Raw genomic sequence first — 25,000 nt, forward strand, 5'->3', positions numbered from 1 at the left:
ACAGCCTGATTTGGCTTTTAAAAACTGCAGGGATTTGAAACCTGATGGGTGTGTCCATCAGTGTGAGGAACATACAGGACACACCCAACACAGACCCCGTCTTCCTGACTCCCAGTTATCCCATCAACAGCGGCCTGCAGAGATGCTCTGGACTCTGTCAGAGTTTCCAGCTCTCTTTACCTCTCTCTCTGTTTTCAGTGGTGTTGATGTATTCCAACACTGAGCAATGACTCAGGACAGTATGGGTTGATGCAGGGTGTTTTTTTACATTTTCGTTGATTTCTCAGACTAATTCATGGGTCTTGATGAAAAACTTTTGGCATTTTAACAGGACTGATACTCAATTTGGTGCAGATCCAAATAGAAACCCAGATCTAGTGAATTTAAATAGGCTTTCATAATGGGACTTAGTGTTCTAGTTGAAATTGTTTACAAGTGGTTCACACTGAGGACCAAGGCCGTTTGGAGGCCCCTCTGTGTTTAGGGGCTCTGGGGTAGTTTTGACCGTTTAGTAATTCAGCTGTGTGGTTTGATTGTAGGGTTGCTAATCTGATTTATTATGAAGTTTATGTTTTGGATTTGTCTTTGCACATCTTTTTGAGTTTGTTTTTATTACTGTAATACACAAAATGAAATGTATCTTCTCTCTTTGTCTGACTCCAATGAGACTGAATCATATAAACACTGTAAAATAAGTTTGAATTACCTATAGGTTATTTTACAACTTGTCTCGTTATTTGATTGCTCATGTTTTTTGACCCATCAAACTATTATTTCACCATGTTTTCAAATCACAGCAATTACATTGGAGGGAATAATTAAATCATCACTGAGAGGAATTGTGGCCAAATCAATAAAAATAAGCCCCCCCCCCTTTATAAATCGGAAGGATTCCAAATATTTACTGAAGGTTCTGCTTAAAATTTTAGCCATTACTTACTGTGCCAACAATTGACAAGTGTTTGTTTGATATCAGTAAGCTATATACAGGAAATCCATGGTCACAAGACCTCTCTCTGCATACTGTACGGACTCAAAACTTGATGGGCATTCAAAAACCGGTGTTACTGGTAAAGGGATTGAACTGGAAACATCTGCTTAACAGGTAACCTAACAATTCAGCAGGATATCTCTCTGTTGAAAATGTCATGGTGAGCAGATTTGCTGCTCAAACTCAATTAAAGGCCTCATCATCTCCAGCAGCGAGCAACACCTCTGTATAGGGATCACATACTAGATGTCGGATTCTGGATTTTTTCCTTATTAATGAATTGAATTCTGCCATAATGCATTCCAATATTTCGAAGATGCTGTCAAATTGTGTCTTATGAGTTGTTAAATGAGGCTTACACTCCGTTGAGGCAACGTCGCAGAGAGTAGGAGGCTCCTCCGCCGCAGGTTCGAGAGCAGTCACTCCAGGGGCCCCAGGCATCCCACCCAATGTCCCTGTCCTCATCTGAGCGGGTCATTCTGGATGCCTACAGACAACACAAACACAAACATCACTTATTACCACCAGCAGGTTGACATAGTCTTGACAATTAGGGTAAGCCTCGTGGCTGAGGGGTAGAGTCATCCTCCAACCAGAAGGTCGGCGGTTCGATCCCCAGTCTTCCCCATCTGCATTCTGAAGTGTTCTTGGGCAAGATACTTAACCACGAATGGCCCCTCATAGAAAAAAAAGTGCTGCTTAGATGCACTGAATGAGTGTTTGGGTGAATGGCAAACTGTAATGTAAAGAGCTTTGAGTGGTCATCATGACTAGAAAAGCTCTATATAAATACAAACCATACATAACAATTATAGGCTGGGCTGCTGTTACCTTTGGTAATACCCTGTGTCTATCACTACCATTGGGTCAAATTTTAACTTTGTCCTTTACTAAGTATTATGACCACTGTGATGTTGAGCAATAACACATTTCTTGGTGATATGTTTTTAATAGGTGTCAAAATTAACGCGTTAACGCGGGATGATTCATTTGTGGAATTAACGCATACGCAGAATGACCCAGCAGCCGGTCAGTGACTTTGTAGAAGAACAGTGAAACACAGAGTTTCTCTGGTCACAGCTGCTCAGTGATCAGAACAGAAGCTGCAGTTGGTTTGTACCGAGCTGGAGTTTCTGTGTCCTCCTCCTCTCTGCTCTCACTTGAACTAATAAACACTCATCACTTGTAACTCGGAACCCGTTCTTTTTAAGTGTGAACTGGCTCAACACTGCGTTGAGGTTGAATTGTGTTAAGGTTTGGTTGTTTGTTTGATTTAAAAAAGAAAAGAAAAAAGATTTATTCAACCATCCTATATTTGCTAAAAAAAAATTGAGTTTGATTAAAAAAAAAACGATGCAATGTTTGCTCAGAGGCATAGCAAAGAGACAGCCTGAAGGTTTGTTGGGGTCAACAAGTTCTCCAAATCAAACAACAAAATATACCATTGGTCTGAATACTCCAGATCAGCTCTCCTCAGCCTGAGGGAACAAGCAACACACACAAAATATATAGTTTGAAATATAGCTAAATTATGAATACTGTATGTTTCCAGTCTGAACAAACATTTCACCTTCAAAATCAAATCAAATGTGAAAAAGATGGCTGACATGCTTGACAGTTGAATTAGAATTGAAATGAATGGATGTGTTTGTATACTGTTTTCTTGCTTTTTTGTAAGAAAACCACCAAGCTGCAACAGCCTCCCTGCATCTCACCACCCTCTGACCTTTCTTCTATCTTATCTGCTGTGTTAAAAACTTAGATGAAAGAGGAGGTGAGGGGAGTGATGGTGAGAGACTCTGATAGAGAGAGTGGGAGTGATGGAAAGAGAGAGCCTTTTCCTGGCTGTTGGTCACCAAAAATAGGAAAATTGGCTTCCCCTGGGTAAGTGATGTCACCCCAGACCCTGTGGTGCCAGTTTGTGAGAGAGAGAGAGAGAGAGAGAGAGAGAGAGAGAGAGAGAACGACAGAGAGAGAGAGAGAGAGAGAGAGAGAGAGACTAAAGCACAATGAAGTATTTATAGAAAATAAGTCAAAGAGTTGAGTGTCAAAAGTGTTCTAAGTTCTGCCCTTCAACCTGTGTGTCAGAGCACAGATTTATACAGTTTAGAAAACAGTTTTTCCTGGAGAAGTGGTAGCACAGGCCCTCCTCCAAAACACTTCTTGCCATGTCAGTGAAACTCAGCACACAGGAACAAACTCTAATTCCTCTGACAATGTTATTTATGCCTGGTCAACCATAATTAACATTTCTGACATGCCTCCATGGGTTTCATTTCACCCTGCCTCCCAGGCCTGGATCACTGGCTGACCTTGGAGCAGGCATAGTGGAAGTCTGAGCAGTCTTCAACCTTGTTTTGTTGTACCCACACAGATGAGATCGATCTGTGTGTCTTGGACTGCGGTGGAACTTGGTATTCTCTCGCTTTTCTCTGCCTGCTGCATCTAAAGAAACAGACTGATCCGCTAGAGAGGAATTAGACACGTTAGCACTCCGCTAATAGGATAAAACCACCTTTTGTTGTCGGGCTCAGCCGGCTAACAGCCATCGCAGACCTCCAACAGTAATAACATCGGCATGAGGAGAATCTGTCCAGCCAAGGCTTTTCTGGCCCGGATGGTCAGCCAGGCCTATTGTGTGAGCTCTGCATAGTTCAGTATCAGCAATCTGTGTCTTCTGACAACACAGATAACCTGGACATGTACAGTATTTTTTAAAGTTTGGTATGCAAACATAATTCTGCTACATGCATTATGATATACTGTGTATTGTGAATGACTGGATCAGATGACTCAAAGTATTCAAATGAAAGAATGTGAGGAGTAAAATCTTTGTTTTTGTGATGCAACCAGTAAGCAATGGTTGTGAGCAAATAGGGCAACATAAAATGGTCACAAGCAAGTGAGAAATCACCACAATTTGAGAGAATGACATTAACAGTGTCTTTCAGTAGGCTATCATAAAAATGGTGCTTTATGATCTCACACCACTGTGGTTAAGGTTTTTATTATGATTATTTTGGTGATGGCTGGGAAATATTATAGTTTGAGTTAAAAGTTGCTTTATTAAAAAAACTACTTGTTAAAGGTAGGAAAGATTCTGGTTTTAATGGAAACATGTGGACTGTTATCAAATGGGAGTGATTAGAGGTCTCCTGTTTTAATGACAGGTTCCATCCAGAGTTCCTGATCATGCAGGTATAACTTAGTGAGTAAACAATTGCTCCCATTTTTTTCTGTTTGAAGAATCCGTCACCAGTTACTTCAATTGTATTGGGTTCAGCTGCAACGCTGTTTACCCCTGAGACTCCAGAAGTGTTTTGTGGACTCAAACACTTCACCCAACCCTCTGTCAGCATAGTGGTGAGTAGATAATGAGTGCATTTTCATTTTAGGGTGAACTATCTCTTTAATCTAACAGTCAGTCTTCTTACTGAGAAAACAAAGAACAAATATTTGGAGAAGCTCTTATGGCATGTTTGTGCTGATTTTAATATAGATCTGTGTAACATGTGCAAATACTGAATAATCAATTGTGGATTTAGACAACTTGATGCCAAAGCTCTACAGTTGGCAGTTGGAGTACTCTTTTATTATGTTTCAGCCTCTTATGGGTTCATTTATTCATTCATGCATTTTAATTATTCATTCATATATTCATAGATTCAGGGATTTATTGATTGATTCTTTAACTTCTTTTCCTCCATTAATCCACATGTGTCATAGATGAATAAAACATGTACAAGTGTAAATCCCATTAGGTTTCTTCACACATGATCTCCTGTAGTTTTATAGCTGGTAAAAAGACTTACATGACTTTGTTTGGTTTGTAAGAGCTCATACAGAGAGAAAACAGCCAGCAGTAAGCCAGCAGTTTGTGTAGTGATATGCGAGAGTGTCTGATGGGATTAGAAACTGCTGGTAGGAGATTGTTGAACGCAGGAGACAATCTCTCTTTAATGTGGTGGCTTACTTCACTGTAGGTGTGTGCCTATGGATTAGATTTTGATCCATATTGTTAATGCAAACTGATGAGAAAAAAGTCCATAACACAAGGAAGGATTATTTTCCCAGTGCCCTTGGCAGGGGTCCGCAATTCAACCATGTCTGCTAGAAAGTTTCTATGAAGCTAATCCGCATTAGTGTTCACTGGTAACATTTAGTTCCAGTTATAAGAAAGCAGGAAGAGGTCCATATGGTGCAAAACAAAATGAAAAAGGGGATGCCAGGGTTGTGGAAGGGCACAAAAAGGATTTGCCTTTTATACAATTTCAGTCACGTGTCATACAACACTCACAGTGTTGAAATCCTTAAAGACCATACCACACATTTTAGATCCTCAACCAAAGGTAACTAACATTTTTATTAAAACATTGAAAAATGCATGCCCTATACAGTGTATGATTGTACAGTGGTTTCCAATCAACTCTGCCTAGAATGACAGTTAAATTTGAGCCACAAGTTAATCATCAAGTATGCTTCTTCACAAGATGGTTGAATAGCTTCCAAAAACCAGAGCCACCACACCTTCCTGACCTGGGATAAGATGGGGGCGACAATTGTCTCCGAAACCAACAATCAGACATTCACACCAGTAGAGACTGAAAATGAGTGCGTGGAGGTGGCTCAGTGAGGACCTCCAGGTGAACCACGGAGAGGGGATTGGCAAAACTGAGACTAGTTTGCCATTTCATCTGCCCCATCTCTATGACAACCTGCTTTGCATCCCACCTCGTAGCGAGGCCATTTGGATCAGATATAAACACTTCAGTGGTTATATCATGATTGTTAAGCCTTTATGAGCCACATACAAACATTGAAGACACCGAAATCCTGAGAAATTCGAACATATGTTCAATGTCAATATGAAGTTTAATATGAGGACACAAACAACCAAAATCTGGCATAATGTCTCTTCAAAATTATACTTCCTGGTACACAGTAGTTTTATATGAATTTAAATCATATCAGAGAATGCCAGCTTTCTATCCCTTTTTTCTTTCCATCCCTGTCTCCAAAGATATGAAGCATCTGAAATAATCCTGGCAGAAATGTACAATAATCCATTCAAAGCTTCCAGCAGGCTGACAGTCTGAACACTGGCTCTACTCTCTGTTCCGTCTGTAATGTTGGTCCAGTCTTTCTTCCCCCTGGGGCTTGATGAGGGCACCGTGTCTGTCAAGTGAACAGACTCAAATCCAAGTTCTGACTCAGTGGTAATACATTACAGTCATTTTGATTCGGTCTGGTCTTCAGTGCTTTATATTAATGACTGATTAACTCTTCACATGGCAGGTAATCTCTCAGAAGTTATAAACAGGAAAACCAAAAACTCCTCTGAGCAATGTCACTTCAAGGAACACATTTTAAAAACAGTTACATGACTGAATAACTTTGATTCATTCATTCATTCATTTCTTGTAGTATAGATATAAAACAAGGATCTGCTGGACTCCTTTGACCTTTGAGTCTGTCTCGTTCGTATGGCTGGCAGGTCGGACTCTGAACTCATTATAAACCATTAAGCTCATTCCCTGGCTGATTGCAGCAGAGCCCTCACACTATACAAGACCTGGCCTCCAAATGCCATGACAACTGTAAAAACCCAAAGTACCAGCCCTAATCAGCAACACACTGTGGCCTTCAGACACAACACTGAGCTGTTTATCATGCTTAGGAGAACTTTACTGAGCACAGCCAATATGGTGAGCTGGGCACATGTTCCTTTACCAGATCTCACACGGGACTTCTCACTGACAACATGTGGCCCATAGCACCAGGAATACATTGAATGGCTGTAGAGAAAAACTGTATTGAATCACAATGTCAAATAATTACTTAATACTGACCAAGTTAGAAGTCACCTCTATCTCTCTACCCAGCTCGAATTTGGACTTAGTTTTGACAACCCCTATCCTGGTGATCTGAGATTTTTACTGGGGATGATGGGATAATGCAATAATTTAAGCTATTGTTTGTAGGTATAGGATAAACCAGACCTTTAATATCACCCTCATGTTGCCTAAACAGCTAAGTAAATCAAATTAAATCAAATGAATTGTGCCCTGCTGTGAGGGGTGGTTGGTCCTCACCAGAAAAATAACAGCACTGGTTGTTAACATGTCTAAAATAACCGTTCTCAAACTTTTGAAACAATTCAGTGCCGTCTGGCATTGGCCAGCATCAGGCAATCAAACACCTGTCGATGCACATTCCATGATAGAATACTCTGCAATGGTAGCATAGCACAAGCATAGCACAAGCATTAAAACCAATGGATATTCAGTCCGAGACACTTGGTGAAGGATGTGACCATTTATAGTAAATGGTCCAAGACTCATCGTTGATCAGGTTTTGATGGGTTGATTGGTTACAGGGAAAAGAAATCAACTTCACACTCAGTCAGTCACAGAAAGACGCTGTTTATATGGCGGGTCCTTGCGGTCATTAGACAACAATGTAACCAGCGTCTTGGGTTCACCTCACTGCATGTTAAATAAGAGAAGATGAACCTACAGTTAGCAGTTGACAGTGAAAGTCTTGAGTCTTCTCTGGAACCTAATCGAAGTTTGTTCACAACCTGTTAATGGAGGGCATGTTGCTACTTCTGTTTTATGCAGAACAGTATCCTTCATATTATTGCACTGGATAAAACTACAGAGTAAAATGTACATTTAGCAGTGATGCTCCCACCTCCTAATACCACCATCTCAATTTGTCATTCAGCTGTTTACTACACCAACAAGGAAAATGGACCAGACTGAATCAAACCTTCATGACAGCAATAGTAGCAGATATTTGAAATTCAAGGTCTGTCCTGTCTCATGATTTCCCTGCACTCACTCTCCTTTATCTCATTGCACTCTGCATGGACATCTTCACCTTCCTGCACATGTGTTATGATCATTCCTTTGAACAAACCTATCAAATATGCAGTAAAGAGAAAAATTATCTTAAAAATGACTTCTGTAGGAATATTCAAAATACCTTTACATAACAATGACATACTCTAGTGACGCTGTAGGATTCCATATTTTCCTGCCTGTCTCTGTCTCAGATGACTGGTCACACACAGAGATCACTACAGCTGGGTTATCAGAGAGGAAAATATAATATGATAGCCTATGTTAAAACAGATGAAAGGCTTTGACATAATGTGACATGGTTAAGTGATTATTTTTGTAAGCGTTCCTTTGAGTTAATGAATCTGTGTAATTTGCTTGTTTACCTGCTTCTGCTGCCTCTTAACACTGAGGAAGTAAAGACTATTAAAGTAATTTTCTTACGTAATGAGTCAAGGGTGGTTTGAAAAGCACTTGTGTATGGCAAGCTCTCTAGTCAGTCACCTGTCACAGATCCCAGAATTATCCACAATATGAAGTCAGTCCCAAAAAATGCTGCTCCCACAAGCACTCACGGGTCAGACCACACACACACACACACACACACACACACACACACACACACACACACACACACACACACACACACACACACACACACACGACTCAGCTTTCATTGGGATGTCAACTAAACAACTTTAAGGTTTAATGATTGTATCTTGCACATGGACACTATCAGAAACCAGTCCACAGACAGACAGACAGTTAGTAGATGTGGTCGAAGTAGGCTAGTAGGAGTTTCCAGGACCACACTTTGCCATGATCTCACACACACACACACAGGGAGAAAGGGATAGAGAGCTGTCGCAGCTGGTAAAAACATGCAGGGATTTTGTAGAATATCAGTATTTTTGTCCGGCAAGCAGGTTGGTTTCATGCTGGGAAATGCTGGTAATAACAGAAATCAGAAGCTCAGCATTCACATGTGGACTCACACACACACACACATATATACACAGGTCCACACCCACTCAGAGCTCTGTCCCAGTTCCTCATCTGTGCTGCCTAAGCAAGCAAACAGAAAACCCTGAGACTTACAGCTGTGGTTAACTTCATTAGACTCTTTGCAGCCAGGTAGACACAGACAAGTATACAACATATGTTGCTCTCGGCTGTACGTAACTCATAAATCAAATAGGTAATCAAGCACTACATAGATTATATAATACATTTTTCTGCAATGCTCAACATTTAATTCCTGATTCTTTCATGGAAGCTTATTTCATCAAAGGAAGCTCTTGTGTCTTCACAGCAGAGTCAGGCTGACCACGAGGTTTTGTAAGAACAGGTCATCCTGATCTTCCTGATCTGAGACACTGGCCAGTCAACTTCATCATTCGGCCCCAGAGACAAATCAAGAATCATCAACAACAAGTCTGACTCTTAGACAAACTGCACCCGCTCATCTCAGCAACATGAGGAGGATGTCAGAGTTTTTAGTTAGAATCATCATTATTATCATTATTAACTATTACTGTCGAGACTGCATCAGCAAGGTGGAAGATATAAAATACCTCAAGTGAAAGCCATCACAACACATGTTGTATTCATCTAAGTTTGATCTATGCATTTACTTGGTCACAATTAAACATACATTTTAAAACACAGTAATTAAGCAAGTCTTAACATTTGGTTTTCAAGTGTTTGTACAGCTCCCTGCAGGATACTCCATCCACAAACCACCTTTAAACTGCAGTCAATCAGAATATTACTCAATGTGCCATCAATACCTTCAGCCTGCGAGCATGCAGGTTTAAGAACAGCCATTGGCTCATGTCCCACCCCAAAGCTGTAATTGGACAGTTGACTGTGTCTTCATCTCATTAAAAAAGGGGCATCTGACTCCAATGGTTGTTGGTGAGAGAATTGGGGAGAGAAGTTAATTAAAGAGTAAATTAAAAATGTCACAATAAAAAGATATTCATTATCAAATAATTGAGATTTGCCTCTATACAAGAGTCATCATATACATGGAGTTATCAATTTTTTTTAGCAATTTCTAAGATGGATTGAAGTTAAATACTATTGTTGTATTATGCAGCCACTATATTTAAATATTATTTCAACATTTAAAATGTTCAGTATTTAAGGACATAACCAGAGGAGGCTTTGGCGCATTGAGTAGTGTTTTCTCCTGCTGTTACCCATGTTGGAGGAACTACATTTTCCAATATGCACCAGGCCAAAATAGAAGGTGCATTAATGTAGCCAACGAGAATGATTCTGTGATGCTACTAACGTGTTTTCCACAGAATCTCATAGGCAATCTAAATGCTAACATGAAGTGCATATATGTCACATGCTTTCTTTTGCCTGTCTCAATTCACAGTTTTTAAAATTACAATGCAGCTGCACCAAACACTTGTGTTTGTGCCAACTTCTAACTTGCATGATTGTTTGTACTAAATCATGGAAGAAGATGTATTATATTTAAATACATATGTGAACATGATTTCTCCACAATGGGCAAATAACAGCTATTAAACATACATTTTGTATAAGGATAGTGAAACATAGTCCTGAAACAGCTCAGATACTCTGCTGCTCAGAGCCAGCAGGAAGTGGCCCAGTGAGCTGAAGCAGCCTCCAAGCTTCACATGAACAGACCTACTGAAAACAGAAGAGGATGTTTACTGGGAACTATGGAGGCATGAAATATTAAAGTTACTATTAGAGGAACATGAGTACATTGGCTTTACCTATGGAGGGTACACTTAGCTGTAAACTGAAATGCTGAGTCATTATTTCAGCTTAGGGGACAATTCTAAAACAAAAGTTCACAGGCAGGAAGAGTGAGACAGGGGTGCTCATATAGCTTTCTCAGCTCTCTGTGAAACACAAAACATTTTTTGCTGATATACTTCAAACAAGTCACTTCAATACACTGTAGCCAGAGCCAGAGGTTTCCAACATAGATACAGATAATAGACGCTGAGCGTGAACCAGAATGTCTCTGGTCCTCTGTATTCTCCATCCTTTCCCCTTATTTCCTGTCATCTTTCCCTGTCAGCTTTTTAAAAAAGCACAACGGCCCAGAAAAATACAGAAAATGATCAGAGGTTGAATTACTCAATTACATCACTACAATAACTGAGTCATGTCATCGTATTGCCTGACTGTTGGTACTGGATTGGCCGGTCTTTTCAGTAAATTAGTTTTGTTCACAGTATCTGTGCATGGAAACTGTGGTATGGTGAAACAGAATTATGGGTAAAGTTAGTTATTTAAAACACTGTTGATAATTATTATAATAAATGTAAAACAATAATTTTTTTGAAGTTTAAATTGTTTTCTTTTTCAAAAAAGAAAAGGTGAGGAACATTCAAAACGATTATAAGTGTAATACCTCCTCACCGTGCTTGTGTAATGCTTAAGAATCAAAAATCATATTGCGATAATTATGTTTATGTTTTATTAGCCAGCTTCTGCCAGTAATGTTTTATGGGTATGTTCAATAAAGACACATAATATGATAATTTTGGGTTACTGTATTCAATCCCTCACCAGGCATTACAGCTGTTTTTTCCATGTTATCATATTGTGTGGAAAATGGAAAACAGCCATGATTTCTGGCTAATTCATTATGTTTTTAATCATCTCTTCATGTGGAGCTCCTCTGCTCATCCAGATAATAATTATTTGAGAGGCAACAGCTGCACACTGCTCTTTAAATACTATACCAGCCACATTTCTTTAGTTTCACTCTTTATCAATAACATCTCCTCTTTTTCTTTCATACACATAAAACCCCAGTGCAGCCTTTAAAAGCTCCAACAGCTATTCTCTGTATATCACAAAGCTATAACCAGCTCCTCATGTCTGTCAATTCCAAAATATTGCAGCTTCTGTAGCACAGTCTGTAGAGAACTTTACATTTACCTACAAATGTTGGTGCTAATATTAGCAGCACACAGGTTTTTTTTTCTTCTCAGCACACCATTTCTTTATTTCCATTTGAGGAGCATGCTGCGCAGATGTCAACAACCTGTAAAATAACAATTTTGCTCTTCATTGACTTTAAATTATATTTCTGCTCCTAAGCTGCAAACAATCTGTTCATACCTGCCTGTGGAAATTAGCATGGTGCAGAGAGAGAGAGAGAGAGAGAGAGAGAGAGAGAGTGAGTATGAGAGAAATGGGGGGTAGTGAAGTGAGGGAGCCATAAACCCGGAGTGATTCATTAAAGATGTGGTCATTCACATTCAACGTTAGCACTCTTAACCTAATAGGCAAACTGAGCCTTTACACTGTGAGCCACTAAGTCATCACATCAGAGTCCATCGCTCTGCTGCAGCTGAAGCAACCAGAGAACAGTTGATATGTGGTTTTCATTGGCTCAACTCATATTGGTCATTTAAGGTGAAGAGGTGGCTCTAGTGGGATTTCATATGATGAACAGCAGCTTCTCTTGTGTGAAGTGCAAAAAGTAAAACATTACACATTCAAAGTAAGTTCAGGTAAACAGGTGGAAGGGTTTCACCCAGTGGTCATGGGGTCACAAAAACTATCAATTAACTTAAATATCACAATTCTTTTTTTTCTCAACATGGGTGTTTCAAAAGAACACATTGCAATATCGAATTACAATACTTACACAATAAAGAAAACTAAGAATCATAATACTATAAAATCATGATACATGACTGAATAACTGCCCAAATATCGTTGTACAGAATTGGGGGATAAGTGAATATTCCCAGCCCTGGTGTTTGGCCAATGTTTTGAAGTACATCAGAAAACTATAACAACTTTAGGAGGAGGAACATTTCTCCTTCAAAAGAATTTAAATTTAATATTTTATCTCAAATAAGACATTTCAACATATTAAAATAACAATTCAGATAAAATAGTGAGCTGCAAAGCTAGTCGCCAGCTGCTTTAAGTTAAAGAGTTTGTAAGTTTATGTTTTCATCTGGTTATTTTAATAAAGATGCTGAAAAGCACCAGTACCGCCTCTGGCTGTGTGTGGGAGACCCCGGTGGCATGGTCTATAGCCACAGTGGTGCCCAATGTGGGGCTTCATGCAGCCGGAGACGCGGACCGGCGCTGGTACGGAAATCAAATAAATGGTAGAAGCCTCTGCCATTGGGGACCTATGGATGGATGTTGGGGTGTAGTTGGGGTTTATGAAATGCAAAACAACAGCAGCAGCAGCAGCAGCAGTGGCTTTTTAAGTACAGCAACATACTGCAAAGGGTATATTGTATATATTGCGTGTTGCCATGAGAACTCTAGATAAAACTTGTTTGCAGGCTTTGCTTCAGTAATGTTATGAATGTTATGAATAAAACTCTATACAATTCATCATGTACTCATTCAAAACAACTGGTAAGAACAGTGATATATATCAGCCAAGCTGCCAATGTTGCAAAATATTTACATTGAGTAGATGTACATTGAAATACAAAATATGACCACATACAGTCTGAGGTAAAATATGATGATAAATTAAGGACTATTAATAAATTAGCAAGGGATCTGGTTTTTGTATGTATTACAACCATATTGAGCAGTTATGTCCAGTGGAAACATTCAGTGTCAGTCCAGGGGTACATAGGGTGGTCTATGTAATCTGGGAGAAGTTATGCATGGTGAGGTCAAGTGGTGGATGTCTGGGTAGTTTCAGACTTTCAGATCCTGTCACAGAACTGAAATTGGTATTTGTCTTTACACTGATGGCAATATGTCTCCAACAGTAAGCAAGCAACCGTCTGTAAAAAGGCCGACTGAGTGCCCTGAAAAAAGAATCACATGAAATGTATACACTAATTAAGAAGAATAACTCCTAATTTGTTTCTCCCCACACATTTCCACAAACTTAGTACACACGGTTGAAACAATACACATACACACAGTGTGATAACGAGCAGTGTCTGCTGTAAAACACATTTCATCTTCAGTATTTACATATGCCTGACAGTGCTACTCTCATCCAGGCACTAAAACTGCACAGACCAGCCTTCAGAGCTGCACAAATATGCAGGACTACAGAAGAAACCACCTCTGAGCTGTCAGACAATATGTTGTACACGGCACGAGGAAAAGGGAAACCGTGGGAAGCTGCTTCGGACAAGGACCGGCCTTACAGCTACATGTCTGTGTGTGGCATTTCTGACTCACTATCTTATCCACAAATACCAACCTGAAGCCAAGGGAATGAAAGTGAAAGTAAAAAACAATTACAGTACAAATGCCTTTATACTAGAAGTGGAAGTAATGAAATATAGTTTCTTCGTCAAGTGTTTCAAGGGCGTTGCCTCAAATCTGAGACACATCTGCTCCAGAGTGAGAACAAGAGTCACATGAAAAGAGTGAAGCACAAGAAAGGGGGTCAATAACACACACACACACACACACACACACACACACACACACACACACACACACACACACATATGTATTGTAGTATTGGAGCAGTACAATACTAAAAATTATACCACTTAAATTTACCATTGTTTTCAGTTGATACATAAAAGATAAGACGACACATCAAAATCCTTCGCCTCTTGAGGGAGATGAAAGAAGACAAGCAAAGTTTGGACACCCTGTGTGTTCATTAACACTCCCTCTAGCATGTATCAGCTTGTAAACACTATTTGTAGCAGCTAAGTCTTTCAGCTCGTGTTTGAGGGATTTACCGCTCATTCTTCACAACATCCTTCTGCGTCTGTGAGATTCTTAGGCCGTCCTGCATTGATGTGGACAGATGTTTAGGTTTAGAAGATGGCAAGGTGGACAGATGTTGGGAGATGGAAATGTGTTATTTTCATGCATTACTGCACCATTTTTCTACAAACAGGCCTTTTATCACTGTGGCCAGAAAAAAATATTTTAACTCCATCAGTCGACAGGACTTGTTTCTTAAATACATCAGGCTTGTTTAGATGTTCCTTTGCAAATGTCTGATGCTGAACTATGTTACAGGAATTGAGTGAAGGGTTTCTTCTGTATAGATCCTGACCCCCACCTGGACTAAGTCATGACTGGATACTGACACTGATCAGACTTGGTGTTGATCTTGGTCGGACCCAAGTATCAGTGCTCTTGAGTAGAGCTCTGCTGCAGGTGACTGTTGTGTTAAGCTAGAGATGGAGACAAGCCAAACAAAGTCAACAAAAATGTATTGTTACTATAAAGTATAATTTGGGGCTTATTCATGCTGATCTGATTTGCGTCTAATATTAAAAGATGTTTGATATAAAAAATCCTTTAACTGTTGTAAAAGATAGAGAGATGTGAGATTATTGTTGTTGTCATGGTAATGATCAAATTTAGGTTGAGGCTGAACTCTGCAGCCTCTGTTCAATCACCACTGTCAAACAAAAACTACTGTTGTCATTGGATCATTTGTAATGACGCTCAGATGCAACAGTATTAAAAACAAATCTGTGAAAAGCTACTAACAGCTGATGTATTACACAGGAGTAGCAGCCTGTTTTCTCAAATCATCGGAAATCCTGTTTAAACTGCACAGAGTGACTGGTGTTGCTGTTAAAGTCTTTTGCCTGCCTCACGTCTTTGGTATCCTCTGCTGCAAAGCATACCAAAGACGCAAGACAGGCAAAGGACCCAACGTGGGTGGATGTGAATGTATGACATATGTATGATAAGAAGCTTTTAATTCTTCCATTTATTTCGTTTCTACTGTGCAGAATAAATCCCACACATAAACACAGACTCAGACAAACACAGATGCTTGCAAGTACTAACAAGGCCCAGCAGTTGGAGAGACCCTATAGGCCACCCACTCACCACCATCATCCGTCAGGATCAAACATTTACTAAGAAACCTGTGTTTCTGAACACGGCTCTGGTACAGAACACTGGGCAACTCACATCCCAGACCACTAATTTGTTCCACAATGATTATGAAGGCTGGGGGAGGAAATGGGAGAAATGGGAGACTCACACTTAATGACTTTTCAGTTTGCAACATAGAAGCTGCTCTCAATTTCTCAAGCTCACTTGCAGCAAATGTTGCATGGTGGGCCTTAATTTTTTTAATAAATGTTGCAGGGTCATAAATCAACTTGTTGATCAACTTCATCAATTTGAAAAAAGTCTTTATAGCCCCAACAGCTAGACACAACAAATACATGTTTATAAATTGTTAAAATTGTACAAGTTAATGATACATTACTTCTTTTACAATACTACCAAGGGTTCACCATTTGACTCCAGGCCTCAATTCGGGCAGGCTACTGGACAGAGTGAAAGCTGAGAAATGGCCAATAAGATACTGACACAGTCTCTTCCAGCCAATGCGGCTGCTGTCAAACTTTAAATCCCTTCTCATCTCTTCTGCAGTCAGCCGTCATTAAGTGACGCGTGTAACCCACCTCCACCCCAATCTCCTCCAAATGTTGATTTTGAGTGTGGCCATCTTTGTTTATGTTGTCCACATGCCAATCCGGAAGTGGCAGAGTCAAAGATTATAGAGCAGAGCACTATTACTATTACTACAATCTTTAGTCTGAGTTCTGTGGTGTGCCCTCAACTGGAATCCTCCAGTAACATGCTTTGTACCAGTATGTGAACAATAAGGCTCATGATGGAGCCAGTTGCCTACAAGTACATGTGGTCAAATAGCAAGTATTGAATTTACATCTCACAGACACAGAGGGCGTGGCTCCTTACATTTCAATACTCAGGAGCCTTTGTGAGAGCCCACTTTATTTGGCTAAACAGTCAAGTCAAGCTGACTAATATTTACTGCAATAGTTGTTGATATAGATATATTATAAAAATTAAAAATAAAATAACATTGGCTAACTACTATTTAAACATAAACTGTGATCATTAGAGTCAGAGGTGCTCTCTGGGTCATCATCTCTTCCACAGTTACCTTACATTATTTCCAGCTGCTGTGCTCACTGTCAGGTATCAGAGCATATTTCCTGTCTCTTAAAACAAACAAAGCCAGCGAGAACTCAGGGCGGTCAAAGCAAAAGGATGAACCTTTGAACAATCCACCACCATCAGTCCATTGTTCCTGTCTTCAATTTAATCAGCAACCAACTTAGTCCAGTTTCAGCTGTTTCACTCAATGCTGCCCTCCATATATCTTCCGTCGCTATTACGTATAGATCTTGTATGATACCCTGTTGATATTTGCCTTCTTGAATGAGGCTTGGACACTGTAAAACACTGGAGACATGCAGAAATGCTGCTGTCAGAAACGATTAGGACTGTGCCAGAAACACAGAATCCACCAAGGACAACATGAAGTGTTAAACAAAAGAACTTTAGGACTTGTCTGCTTTTGATTCAAATTAATTCCTGGTGAGTCTCATTCATCCCTTTCATAACCCAATTTCTGTCTGTCGTGTTTGGCCTTTACACCTTCCTCTTCACTGAATGATTGGAGTCATGACCATGCATGCAATGAGAATAAATTGGACTCTTGATGGGGGAATTGAACTTGGCTTTGCAATAAATATATTTCTTCTCCTTCAGAAACTGCTTTATTTTCCAATGATAACTTCGCATCCAGCTGAGCTGCAGAGCGATGAAAATAAAGTGCATTCTTACATGAGTTTCAAAAGGACTTAAAATATCCCCTTCATACTCACATTTTGGAACTGATTGAAACAGTATTTTATAATATCTAAATGAAATATGAAATTATACTGAATGAATTACAATAATATGAATATCATCATATAGATCATGTCCCTAACATCCGCTGGTGGCCATTAACATCTGATTACATCCACTGGCGGTAGGCATTAATTAGTGCAGCAGAACGTACAAGGGATATTATCCATCTTGTCCTATGTTCTAAAATGGGAAAGTGTTTAGTTTAAAAAGGCATAGAGGTAATGATGTCTGATCTACTGAGCGACCACATGGTTTGCATAGTGCTGCCATACAAGCCACTAGCCAGTCAGATTTACCTTTAGCCTCAGCGTACCCTCAAGTTCGGCCTGTATCATTGATTACAAGGTCAAAACACTTGATGACACTAAAGTGCACAACTGAAGATATGTCCCTAACATACACTGGTGGCCACTAACACCTGCTAACATCTACTGGTAGTTGGTAACCTAAATTGTGCAGAAGACCTTCAAATGGGCAAGGGATATTTAACATCTTGTCCTATATTCTAAAAAAAAATTATATCATCATATGAAAGAAATCATCTCCAAATACAAAGCACATTGTTATTAAATTTAAAGTAATGTTCAACTAATACCGTTTCTGACGTTAGACTGATGGAGCTCAGCATTAATTTGCTGTTGCTGTCCCACTGTCCCGCTCAGTATAATTGTCTTGATTTTGGGTCAGATAGACAGGAGCTGTGAGTAAAAACAGGGTACGACGTATATATGTATTAAGAGAAATTGTTATATATTATTATTATTATATATAAATACGCTAATCCCATCTAACATTAACATTAAAATGGATCAGCAGAAACAATCCAGAACAAGAATCAGCGAACATCACAATGGCAGACATCCAAGATGGCAACTGGCTGAAGAAACTGCATCAGCTACTGTTCGACAACAGAGACAGGGCAGTCACTTGAGATTAATAGAATAGACATATCTGTGCGCCACCTGGATTGACTAAAGAAAGCATATAACTCGTTACAACACACAGGGAACCATAAAACATCAACAGGACACAAATATCCCTTTTCCATTAAGGCAGTTCAAGGGCCGGTTTGAAGCCAGTGCCTAATCTGGAACCAGTTCCAGAGTGGCAAAAACTCATTGCTGGTCTAGAAGCTAGAACCATCTACGTCAGAGGCAGCAACAACAAGACAAACCAAAACTGTGTTGTAATCACTTGTGATCGGATCTCATTTCAGTTCTGCAGTGTGCAAATAAACACAACATTTGTGTTGATGGGAGAGTGTGCAGAGTGAGGAGCAGCTGAATAAAAGAATGAATGCCCACAGCTATGAAGAAAGATTTTACTAATTTAAAGGTTCAGGGTGTAAGATTTAGTGACATCTAGTGGTGAAGTGTCATGTTGCAGCTGAATACCCCTCACCTCACCCTCCCCTTTCAAACATGAAAGAGAACCTGTGGCAGCCTTCAGTGTGTTTAGTTTTCCCAGTTTGGACGACTGAAAAAACATGGTGGCCTCCAAAGTGAGGACCCGCTCCTGATGTATATATAAAGTATTTAAATATAAAGGGCCCATTCAAGGGTAAAGAACACAATAATTCCTACAGTTTAGATGTGCCCTGGCATGATCAGTCTAGTCTAGTTTATCATTTAGGTGAACACCCAGGTACTTATAAGAGGTCACTATCTTAATGTCCAATCCCTGGATGTTCACCTGTGTCGGGGGGAGTGTCTGCGCCTGGGGAAGTCTACCACCAGTTCTTTAGTTTTCCCTGCGCTGATCAGGAGGCAATACCGTTAGAAACCAGTCCACAAACTCCTTCATCAGTTCTCTGTACACCAAACAAATCAACATTTAAACTGTTTTGGTGTGTGTGTGTGTTGGTATGTCTGCATGTCAGCACATGCAGAGAGAGAGAGAGAGAGAGAGAGAGAGAGAGAGAGAGAGAGAGAGTCTATAAGACATGTTAATGCCTGAGAGAGAATGAATTAAATGAATTAGAGAGGCTGACCATTATATTGGCAAAATAAAATGACAAATCACCCCCCCAAAAAAACGACGATGGACTCAGCCTATCACTGTGTAATATATTACATATTCCTGTCGTATAAATATTGCTGGGAAATCAGAGACATAGACAGTGATGTATATGGTGATGTAATGACGTGGCATTAAGGCGGCCTATGGAAAAGCAAACTGTTCGCACATTGAACTAGCTCTGAACGAGTAACAGCACTTCATCCACTTTGGTAGAAATGGGGGTTTGAGAGTCTTCATAAGGAACTCGATGGTACTGTGGAAAATGAGGTCAACTCAAGGCCAGCTGCTAATTACCATCAAGTGGAGCCTATAGCAAGATATCTGTCCCCATGCGCTGCTGTTCTGCTCAGGTCTGAACCCCCTCAATCAGATCATTGCAGAGCGAGTGGCGATGGATACTGCATCCGAAGTGGAGCAACCATCAGCCACCTCCTCTACATGGATGACTTCAAGCTGTAAGCCAGGAATGATCAAGACATTGATTCACTGACCCACATGACCAGGATTCACAGCAATAACATCAGAATTTGATTCGGACAAGATAGGTGAGGCAAGATCATCAGAAGTGAAGGGGCTGAACGACCAGAAGGTAACATAGCAGATGTGGGTTTCTGTATGAAACTGTTAAGTCTTAAGATAAATTATGTTGTGATTTGGTGCTATACAAATAAAACTACACCAAATTGAAATTAATTATTTTGCAATGCAGTGCAGTGCGAAACACTGGTGTATAGATGAAAATTAATTTCAGGGTGTTGAAATTAATTCTCAGACTGAAGACCAACTTATTAAACCTTGGAACCGGGCTGTTAAAAACATTTTTAACAGCACCCTGCCACACTCTTTGCAAACCAGAGAGAGAAAGTCCTGTGGGAGCCCTAGCATGGGGAGAGCTTTTCTGATGTGCACCATGTATAGAATAAACATCAAAAGACTGCACACAGAGAGGGAAATGGAGGAAAGGGTAAAGGAGAGAACAGATGAGCAGGATAAAAGGTGAGAGGAGGGAAGAGAGAGAAGTGAGTGATGGAGAGAGTGGTGGAGATCCCTGGGGAGGGACTACAATAGCACAATGCAGGAAATGAGTCTCAGGGCCTGCTGAGCTAATGATGAGGAAGCTGAGGAACCCTGCATAGTCCTGTTCTCTCTGATGAAGCTCAAAATAGACTCCCATACACATGTCTGTTACTATACTAGTGAGGACCCTTGTAGACTAATCTTACCTCAAACCATTTGCATGCCAAACCTGAAAGTATGAGCCGAATTAAAAACTGAGAAATTGTCTTCTCTGCTCCACTTGCTTGAAATTGGTTTCAGCTACCATTGACACTCCTGACAAACACATCTATATGTTTAGCTGCCGACAAAATATTAGTGTTTTAAACACTGACTTGATTTTATTAAACAATAAATGATTAATATATGAATTGGACCCATTCCAAACTTTTGAAAAAAAACTCACAAATGTATTCGGTCATGGTGATTTTGTGCTCATAATTTGCAGTGGATGTTGAAAGTTACTGACAAAATAATATTATTATATTGGCATAATATAGCTCACTATGATTTAATTAAAAATGTAAAAAATAAGAATGGGTGGTTGCATTGGGAGTTGCTTTGTTTAAAAAAAAGTAAATTAGAAGGTCTGTAACTTTAGTTAATTTAGTTGCAAATATCAAATATCGAAAAGGGATTGATACTGATCTGCTCAGTTCCCTCTCAGAATAAAAACAAACAAGTAAATAAATATTCATGAAATATCTAATGTTTTCTCAGAGTAATCTGTTTTCTTTCATAGCAAATACAAACCCGCCAGGTTGGTAAATACAAAGATGAAGTAGCCCAGGTCACCCAATTTCTCACCCAGGCTCCAATTCTAACACCTTATGGACGAAGATTAGGTTGAATTAGAAATTTGGTGTATTTTAGGTAGGACATGATACTTATGAAAATACAGAAAAGCACACATGCACACAGAAACGTGACTGTAGGTTTTTGTTGGTTTGCTTCCTTGTATAGAAAATTAAAATAAGACCAGTCAGGTGGGGACTGTCTTTAACATCCAGCCTGGCCCTGGTTGGTCAGTCAGATAATGATTTACTCCAGAGTATAAGCAGGTAGGGAGTTCACCTCATATGTGCTTGTCCTCACCACCCTCTCATCCACTTACCAAAACAGCCCCAATTAGGAGTGAAATCTCCCACAGCCCCCCGTCGACTAGTACAACTTACCACCTAACAAGGGCCAACACAGGTCAGTAGGCACTCTAATCGCAGAAATGGAATGAAAAGCATGCACCTTCACATTTAAAACGATTTACTATGATGTCTGGTAGAACTGATGTCTCTAGAGCTGGCTCAGGATCCAAGAATGGAAACAAAGGATTCCACCACAAGTCGTCAATCTATAGCAAAATACCTTTTATCCTTGAAATGTTTACATGCACCAATGTTCCGACTATTGACCTTATTCAGAACAAGACATTATTTTGAATGTGGTATATACAGGTGTTGCTGATAGAATATTCCATTAATATTAACGTGTACCTGATTATGACTCATGTCATAACGTCCACAATGCCATTACACCCAGTCTCATTCCACCAGTTTCAGGAAAAGTAAGTGTGCAGGAATTTGAGCTCAAAGACCATGGTTTATCTTCTGCCTTTTGTTTGGCCAAGGTTTAGAAAAGATTGTGGTTTAAAAATGCAATAATTTTAGACTTGTAGTAATATTTGTAGTAAAATTACTGTGATGTCTGAACTCAGCATTTAATAAGTACACCAAAGTTACTGATATAATTCTAGCAAATATAAGCCATAGAAGAGGACAGAACACTTATAGGTATAGAATGTACATAGCACTCATCAGATTGATAGATTATGTGACAGATGTCCAGCGTCAGTGTGTTGCATTACCAGAGCGTCTGCTTCTGGCACAGCACGCAGCTACTGTGCAGCACTGACCAGATGAGATAATAGGATGCATATGTAGCCATGCTCAATCTTTTGGACTTAAAGCACTCGTTGGATCGTAAGGATGTTTGTGTCTGAATGCATGATGGCTGCAGACACAAACAGACAGTGGGGACAATACATTGCCTGTGCAGTGCATTAGCATTAAACGTTCGGTACAGAACATAAACAAAAGGCTACTTCCCACAAATCGCTTCACTTGCAGGGACAAGGCTAATAACAAACTGCTGATATGCCCCTTTTGATCAGGCTGTTTTTACTAGCACATTGTATTTGCCTCTCAGAAAAAAATCAAAATGAATCCAGCCTAACCCAACGAGCGCCACAGAAGCAAAGGCATCTCAGCTGCTGAATGGTGTTGAATTTCCTGTGTTGCTGCGCAAAACTCATCAGTCAGTGCGCCGCAATTTTCATATCACACCTCTGCGGCAGGTTCTGCATTTCTGTGTTATCACTCAGCACTTAGTGATGAAAAGCTGAATAAGGAGGAAAAAAACATTCACTCTTCACAATAACTAGCACATAACTCCAAACATGGCGACACTTTAGTTAAATATTGCAATGCATCACTGTGCACATTAGCCGTGCTGTCAAAGTGACAGAAGTCAGAAACTGGACATTAACCATGTTTACTACTTATTCGTGAGAATATGAACTGAATCGGCTAAAAGAAGTAACATTAAATCTATCCCTCAGTCTCACTCTGTCACTTTCCCAGCCCAGTATCCTCTGAACTCAAGTTCTGTTGGATGATTGCATACATCACAGTTTTCAAGCATCTGTGCCAAATGTAAAAAGCAAATTCTTTTTTCTTCAGTGTTCTTCATTTTGATACAAATATCAATTTCACGTAAAATAAGAAAAATTAAGTGTATCAAGTTTGTAATAAGCCAACAAGTTTTCAGACACAAACCAAAATGTGTCCAATATTTGTTCTCACAGGTCAAACCAGGTCAAACAATCTGTCTTCCTGATTAATTAAAGAGCAATAAACATATGCAGGTTTCATGTTTTTAATATTACTGTTAAACCTTTCCCCTTCATATTAACTATCAACGACCTCACCCCAGTTTAAAAGACATTTTGGAAAATACTTGTGCTGACGAATCTGCCATATCAGCACCTCTAACGCTTGCTTTTTATACAAAAACTCAAATGTAAAAATTATGACTTGTGCTTTAATTGAAACTTATATGCTGTAACTATGTCTTGGCCGAACCAGTGACTTCCTGAACTCTTGTCAGGTTGTTAGACAACGAAGAAAGTACTTGTTGGATTCATTTGACAGTGTCTGAAACCACCTCTCTCAGGTATAACATCTTTTGAGTTTCAAGGAGCTTGGGTTAACCCCCAAAGTGTGAAGTATATAGAGGCCTTTAAAAGTGTGTGTGGTGCCACTGTTGCTTACATACACACACGCACACACACACACACACACACACACACACACACACACACACACACACACACACACACACACACACACTCACACACTGTCACCATTTAGGTTCATCTTTCCTTGCCAGTGTGCCCTTTATGAGTTATTTGGTCTGGCAGGCCGTAGTGGGGGAACACATAGAGGATAATGGTGCGTGCGTGCGTGTGTATTTCTTGTTGTTGTACGAGCCAATACTGATTTAGTTAAATAAATTTGAGAAATGCACTACAGCCTTCATTGAGCTATAAACTATCAGGGAGGTTTAATCTTATGTATTTAACACACTGTTCATAAATATCCATATACATAGCCCAAGTGTGAGAAGGATATTTTCTGGAGTAAAATAAGGATTATTAATATTTGGAGGGTGTGAAATGATCTTTACAAATAATTTCAGTCAGCAGTTGTTTATCAACGTGTTTGTGCAAAATCCATTCACACGTGAATGTGTGAATTAAAAAAATGGTAGGGGTGTAATCTTATTGAGAGACAAACTGAACCGGCTCGTTATTATTGAATGCTAGCTCTATTTTCATCGCTAGCTCCTTCCTGTTCACCTCGTAACATTTAATTGCCCAAGCCAGGCAACCCCCATGGCTTACAGTATTTGTTAGTGACAGCCAAATTGAAGTAGAAGGCAATCACAATAGAATGACACTGTGACAGTCTGAATATGCTTCTTTTACTGGTGATCATATGCAGATGGAAAAAGACAATGATAAACTGAGTAGAATCAAAGTAGGTTCATCCCCAACTGCTGAGGTAACAGACAGTACAAAAATAGCAGATCTGCTGGATGTGGAGAACAAAGACCAACCTACATACACCGTGCATACTGGCAGCTGAATATGTCCCATGTAAACACCATATCCCGAATATGATTAAAAAAGCAGGCATACAAGTGTTTATGTAATCGTGCTCAGTGAAAATTATTTCAAGGCAATAAGCAGACAAGAGCCACAAAATGACTTTAACTCTTGCAACAGAGGTCTAAATTTATTCAAGACTTTAGTCTGTGTCTCCAGCAGCATCATAAGTTAGCTTGCCACACACTGTAATGGAACACCATTGTGTGC

At 39.7% G+C, this 25,000-nt stretch overlaps 1 protein-coding gene across 4 annotated transcripts in view; it reads right to left on the bottom strand.

The window, feature by feature from the left end:
- Positions 1 to 25,000, bottom strand: part of adamtsl3 (ADAMTS-like 3) — a 198,397-nt gene that overhangs the window by 93,677 nt on the left and 79,720 nt on the right. For 3 of the 4 annotated variants that reach the window (XM_034581509.1, XM_034581511.1, XM_034581514.1), the window contains exon 4: positions 1,351 to 1,478. The exons of the other annotated variant lie outside the window; for it this stretch is intronic. In XM_034581509.1, coding sequence (XP_034437400.1) covers positions 1,351 to 1,478 — 128 coding nt within the window. The remainder of the gene's footprint in view (positions 1 to 1,350; positions 1,479 to 25,000) is intronic. 4 annotated transcript variants of the gene reach the window in all.

This window comes from Hippoglossus hippoglossus, chromosome 3, assembly GCF_009819705.1.
Source record: "Hippoglossus hippoglossus isolate fHipHip1 chromosome 3, fHipHip1.pri, whole genome shotgun sequence".
NCBI lineage: Eukaryota > Metazoa > Chordata > Actinopteri > Pleuronectiformes > Pleuronectidae > Hippoglossus > Hippoglossus hippoglossus.